General features: G+C 40.0%; 1 protein-coding gene across 4 annotated transcripts in view; it reads right to left on the bottom strand.

Annotated features, from left to right (window-relative positions):
* Nucleotides 1-1,754, bottom strand: part of zbtb49 (zinc finger and BTB domain containing 49) — a 93,114-nt gene extending 91,360 nt beyond the window's left edge. For 3 of the 4 annotated variants that reach the window (XM_062525155.1, XM_062525157.1, XM_062525158.1), the window contains exon 1: nucleotides 1,692-1,754. In XM_062525155.1, the coding sequence (XP_062381139.1) occupies nucleotides 1,692-1,707 (16 nt within the window). In that variant the 5' untranslated portion in view covers nucleotides 1,708-1,754. Of the gene's footprint in view, nucleotides 1-220; nucleotides 388-1,691 lie in introns of those variants that run through there. The other variant, XM_062525156.1, reaches the window with a different exon arrangement.
* Nucleotides 1,755-6,943: the final 5,189 nt, after the last annotated feature.

Below are 6,943 nucleotides of genomic sequence, written 5' to 3' on the forward strand. Positions count from 1 at the left end.
TTTCCGCCAAACTTACGCTTTAAGGTCAAGCGCCACTACAAGGTGAAACTGCACTTATTGGTCATGTCGGCAGTAGGCCTAGGCCTAGTTCTAAATAAATGTAGGCAACACGGAACATTACAAATTGACATTACAATATCAAATGTGATGCTCAATAAGCTGATACGGCTTCATGTTTTCCGTATTACAGTGTCACACGTGGCATATTTCGTGACATTACCTTATCCATGAGGTTATGTAACCTGCGTTGTGTGGAACCACCGCGGTCCAGCCCTGCACACGCCCGGACTCGAACTCGCGAGACAGCAGCACCTCGGATCGGGAGTCGAGCGCGCTAACAATCCAGCTAAACGCCCAGGCTACTAGCTTTCATGCCAGCAGCGCTCTTGAAGCGTCGGGGGGTGAGGTTTACTAACGTTACACAGCATAGCTAACCAGCTAGCACCCGTTACACTTACATTGTTAAATAGTGAAAACCCTGTTATAATCACCCACTTTGAGTATTGGAGAGCTTATCGATTGTACATCTTCAGTTTTAACTTGGCATGAAGTCATAATCCCATAGCATACTTTGTTAGAATCTGTCTGTTTCTTTTCAACTTAAACTTCAAATTCATCCATACATTTGCACAGATGTCTACACTATTGTGGGGAGCAACATTATTCTCGTCTCGCTTGATTTGTTTGTAATGGAGATTGAAGCTGTTATGCCAGTCTCGCTACAGTGTTCAAAGCTGCAGATGATCTTTGTTAAGCTAAATGACATAATTTTACTGTAGGCCATTCTTTATTCAGTTCACCTTGCTTATGTTTTCAAAATCAAAGACTGGTGTTATTTCTGGATTTAAATGGCATAGAGAAGGTCAATGAGAAAGTCCACGTTCCACGTTTTCATCTTATCAACCTAAATTAAGGAGGTGGTGGATCAGTCTGGTTCTTTTTGAAAATAAATCACGCCTCTTCATAAGGCCGATGAATCCCCTCACAGTAAGAATATTTGACACCAACAAAGTTGAGCTCAGCTTCCATGTGCATTGAATTGACATGAAATTGAATGACACCATGCAGGAAAGTAACATCCCTTGGAGAAAGTCTCTCTATTGACAATAAACCTGTAGCCTAAATACAGGTGCCAAAAATTAAATTGTAGCAAGAATGCTCAGGGGACAATGACAGCATGCTACAGTCATAAAATCCACAACACTGCCAAACATGCAGAGCAGAAGCTCTTGGAGGTAGGCCTACCAATATATTAAGCTCAATGCCAAGTAAAATAGTTAGCTGATAGTGCTGTAATAAATATTTTATGTAGGCTACTGCAGATACCCAGATTTTATTCAGAGGATCCGACTGTGGAAGGGAAGGGTAACCAATGTAAAACCGATTTTCTGTAGCTGTACTCCACGTTGTTTTGTGTGCCGCAAACATCGTCTTATGTCTCGGCCTGACTCAATCGAGTCTGGTACTTTGCGGCTAGCCTGCACCGCATCCAAAACTGTTCAAACTTTAGCGTTTGTTATCCTATTCCATTGCGGAATAACGTCACCCTGTTCTTACCTGACATGCTTAACTTAGCTTAGTCGCCTCACTCAAACTACGATTTGAACGGTTTTGTAATGGGAAACTGCATGATCCGACAGACTACACAGTGATCATTTTAAGTCAGTGACAAAGTCTTAAAGTAAACTTACGCCTCACTTCGTTCATTTGAGAGTTCTTCTTCTTCTTCTTCTTCTTCTTCTTCTTCTTCTTCTTCTTCTGCCAGATTGCCATATTCGGTGTATACCACCACCTACTGTACAGGAGTGTGTGAAGGGACTGGTCAGCTCCTATGCCTACTACGATACACATCCAAATAAATAAATAAATAATTTCAATTACAGTTTTTTTTGATTGCTTTGACGCAGTAGTCGACTCAAAACACCATGTTTCAAAACTCTTAACTCAAAGGCCTAAACAGTGGCACCAATGGTCAAAATGACTCATTTTGCCTGCAAAAAGCTCTAGCTCCTCCAAAACATTTAAAATATGGACCAAAAGCAAATTTTGCCCTCAAACAACACAACTTGCACACAAGTGCATAAGCGCTTTCAATCAGTCATTAGACAAGGGGCATCAAAATACAAAATTCAGCTCTCAATGTGAATCAGTGCTGCATTACAGCAGCTTACATATCAGTGCCAATTTGCTTTCTTGCAAAAAATAGATCAAGAATCATATACAATGATTTTTCAAATTGTATTGAATGCAGTATTCAAATTGGAAATATTCCAACAGAAACCACATATATAGTATGAAAGAAAAAAATCCAGTAAAATCCATCACTGTGTAAGACATAAGGAAAATAAAAATAAAAATTCTGTACAATACTGTAAAGAAAAAAAATCTCTTCTAGTCAATTCTTACTCTCACTCTCATCTGCCTTGATCATCCATGCTTGCAAGTTACAACACAACAACATGGCACCTTTAAGCCTGCAGATTGATTGCAAATTGAAAAGTTTTGTGAAGCAGTGTCAAACAGGTGCTTCAGTGATTTCATACTGGGCAAGAAGTTTCTAAGAGATGGGATCATATAGTTTCTGTTTGGTTACCACAGCTAAAGCAATGACATCTGCGTTAACTGATTTGCAAAAGGGTACGGGAAGTGTGTCAAAACAATGACAATGGGTTAACTCATTTGCAAGAGGTGTCTTTTCGTCTGCTGAGAGAGTCATGATGAAGACTGAGAGGTCACCAGTTTCTTCAACCAGGTCAAAGCAATCAAAAAAAACTGTAAATCTGTAGGCTATCTCGCTACATTCCCTCTTCCTTTAGTAGGCCTATGTTGTGAATGTCTGAATCTGCATATAGCCTAAACATGATCTACATCTTCCTTAACCACAAAGACCATAATAGCAGAGAATGTCTATAGCAGGGCTCTTCAATTAGGGCCGGATCCGGCCCCCGAGATACTTTGTAGTGGCCCTTGAAGTGTTGGCTGATGTTATATATGAGCAAATCCTTATGATCGGTAGAGACGTAAATAGCTGGTGGAAAACACGATATGGAGGTGCAGTGATAGGCTACACTGCGAGTAGCGCCTATAAATAATGTTCTGTGTGGTGCGTTGCCGTTGAAGGCTACTTTGTTACTGGAGGTGCCTTAATTGCTTCGTTTTTACGCAGCGTCACCAACATGTTGACGTGCACCAAATCCAAGCTGTTTTCGTCAAAGCATGATGAAGCACTCTTGGTGCATGAAATCTCACCGGTAGTGCCTCTCCAGTCCAAGCAGATCCTCGAAAACATTCGCCACTCGTGCTATTGGAGCAAATAGGAGTCGGTTTAAAAGTTTAACTTTGGTGGCATCAGTTCTGTTGCATGCTCTCACTCGCTCTGAAGTCCTGCAGCCGCCACTGCACCTCAGCCAATTGCACGTAACGTTTTGACCGAGTTGAACATAAGTTCCATCTTAGCTTAGTTTCAACGTAAATTGCCACTACGTTGGAGTATTATTTGCTACTAACATTTTAACGGGTTGCACCACGCAAATAGTTTCAGTGTGAAACTAATACACATCCATCGCCTTGATGTCAAGTCCACTGTAAGTAACATTGATTTGTGAACACGTTCATCCAATTTAAATGGTGGGAACGTTAAATGTATGTTGAGATGAGTTACATATGCGACCGATTACGCACATTTAATTCATTTAAACACTGTTTGAAACCTGTTTGTGCCCACTGGAAATTGTATGGACCTAGCAGTTACTGCGCAAAGCTCAGATTCCATTGCTGTTAATGTTATCACAGATTTCATATTAGCCATAGCAATGCAGATCCAGTGTCACCTTCCCAATGCCTACCACTGTGGTAGTCTGGGCCTGTGGCATAAATATTCCCAAAACACAAATACAACAAAATAACCACAAAATAATTATGCTTTTACAAAATGCAACATATTAGCAATATAGATCCAGTGTCACCTTCCCAATGTTGGCCTACCACTGTGGTAGTCTGGGCCTGTGGCAGAAATATTCCCAAAACACATAAACCAAAAAAACTATATTATCAGATAATGTCTAATAAGGGATGGGCTCTGATATTATGCATTTACAAAATGCAACATTTGAACACCCATGGTGCTGTTGTAGTTTATTGTATTTCATTTGTACGTAATTACTCATATTTCAAGCGGTATTTCTCTGGCCCCTCAGTTGTGATACTTTTCATGAACTGGCCCCTATTACAAACTAATTGAATAGCCCTGTCCTAGACGGTTCATCGAAATCATGTCATTTCAGCAGTAAAATGATCTTGAGGGGTTTCCCAAGAGAGATAGCGACCAGATTTTTGAATTTCAAAAGTATATTTAAACGTTGAAGGTTTGAATCAGGTGTCTTATAAAAGAAACAGGAAGTTGGCGTTATAGGCAGAAAACAGTGAATAATTTGGATGAAATTTATTGGATTATTAGTTAGTGTGTTTGTAGTGACAGTCATATACAAAGTTTTGAATTTGGTGTGTTAGTAAGTTTTGATGTTGTTTGATATTGCGTTAATTGTGTCACTCAATAGCGCATTAATGATCTTGGTTGACGCATAGTTTCACCTAAAATATTATGAAGCGAGTTTACAAATATTAATACTCATATGAACATATGCTGAAATGTTTAATTTAACCACATTAACAGAAAGTGAGTTATTTAGGTAGCATATGAGTATGAGTATGAGTATTTATATGAGTATGTCTCCCATATCCACTCCTTTCACATCCGCTCCTTCCTTTCCCAGAGAGACACGCACGCACACTCCCTCCCGCTTCCCCCTTGTTTCTACCCTCTCTCTCTCTCTCTCTATCTTAGCCCCATACCACCCTCATTCTCATGCACCCTCCCCCCACACACCCTCTCCCCATCCCCCATGCCTCTTTGTATCTCAGCCCCATTCTCTCCCTTCCTGAGTGAACATCGTGAAAATGAATAGACAGAATTGAAATGAGTCAATAATGACAGTGTGATGCAAAGTAAAAGGTAAAGAAAAGATCATAGGTAAAATGATTTTATTCGGGTTATAGAGGTGTGAATGCATGTTGTGCAGTGGTGGTAAGGAGGCCAACAGATGATAACCCAACTTGAGGATGAGAGAAGGCACCATAATCCTGCAGGTTATTTGCAATGTGTGTGTGTGTGTGTGTGTGTGTGTGTGACAACACCTTGGTTAACACTTGGAGGTCCGGGGCCTTTTCAGGCACTTTGAGGCCGTCAGCTATACCTTGAGATTTTTAATTTTTCCATCTAACTAAAAACATCTATGCAAAAGTGACACATATGGTTATATTCTATAGGTCCTCCACAATAATTATATGAGAGTAAAGTGGATGTAATGACATTACTTTTTTATTATAATTCAGTGTAAATACAACTATTTCTAAAAATATTTTCAAAGTTCAAAGGTCAAAGGTAAAAAAAAACTATAAATATATTGAGCTAAGACTTTTGAAGTTTGAACCCTGAAAACAATGGTGTTGGCTCCATATAAGTAAAAAGAACATTAAAAAAAGTTATGTAGTTTTGCTACAAATTGGAAAAAAGTTAGACTAAATGTGATGCTTAGTGAGTGTCTCTTTCAAATGCAAATTAGGTTGAATGGGCATTTTGAATGGGCCTGCTGCAGGTGAGAGGACTGAAATCCTAGGATTTTCTTTTATTATTTTTACAAAGTGCCATTGATTCATTCTCTTTTAAAACATATATATTTGGAAACTAGTTGATTAAAGGTATCTAATGGTGTCAATTATATGCTTCTAGGACAAAAACTAGCAGAGATTGAAGGCGTATTCACACCTGCCTTGTTAAGTTCGATTAAAACGAACTCAAGTTTTGCGTCTCCTACCTGTTCCGTCTTCCGTAGGCCTGCTGTTAGTTTAGCATGTTGGACAGTGAACACACCTGAGAGCTCTCCTTCTCAGCTGTTTTGCTGCATGTCTTCGTCATTGCAAAATTACGAGCATGATGTTGTTAAACTCATGTTGCATCAAATGGTCTTGACGCTCGAGCACTTCTGCAAAGCTGTAACTGTATAAACTATATTGCTAGGATAATAACAAGTACAGTACGCAATGTTTCCAAATATTTACGTGGGCCAACTTTGACTTTGGCCTCTTTATTCTTAACCCCGCCTACACGTTTACCAGCCAATGGTTGAACGACCTTAGCACATGTGTATTTGTTTATAAATTCTGGTCCGGTTGTAATTAATCACAGTGTGAAGAAAAAAGAAAGGAAAAAAAAATTGGTCCAGACCAAAGCAAGTGAACTAACGGACCTTCCTGGTGTGAATACGCCTTTAGATGTGTGTTTGGAACAGTTTTGAATTCTCCAGGGGGGGATTTAGACTCCAGAGGGTTAATAGATCTGAAACTATCCTTAATAGATAATGATAAAAGAAGGCTTAAGAACGCTCGTGTTGTCTGTTGTGGTTGACACATACATTCACAAAAATGAAACAAATTTGGTGGGCTTGTATGTTATTGCTGCCGCTAGTCAGAGATAGAGCTCTGGCCTCGGGTGTGGCTTAGGGACTCTATAGCGCCACCTAGCGCATTGTCTGTTGTGGTTGATACAAACATTCACGAAAATGAACCAAATTTGGTGGGCTTGTGCGTTATTGCTATCGATAGTCAGAGATAGAGCTCTGGCCTATGGTGTGGCTTAGGGACTCTGTAGCGCCACCTAGCATGTTGTCTATTGCGGTTGACTCATACATTCACGGAAATTAACCAAATTTAGTGGGCTTGTGTGTTATTGCTACCGCTAGTCAGAGACAGAGCTCTGGCCTAGGGTGTGGCTTAGGGACTCTATAGCGCCACCTAGCGCATTGTCTGTTGTGGTTGACATTCACGAAAATTAACCAAATTTGGTGGGCGTGTTATTGCTATAGCTATTCAGAGACAGAGCTCTAGC

Source organism: Sardina pilchardus, chromosome 21 (genome assembly GCF_963854185.1).
Source record: "Sardina pilchardus chromosome 21, fSarPil1.1, whole genome shotgun sequence".
NCBI lineage: Eukaryota > Metazoa > Chordata > Actinopteri > Clupeiformes > Clupeidae > Sardina > Sardina pilchardus.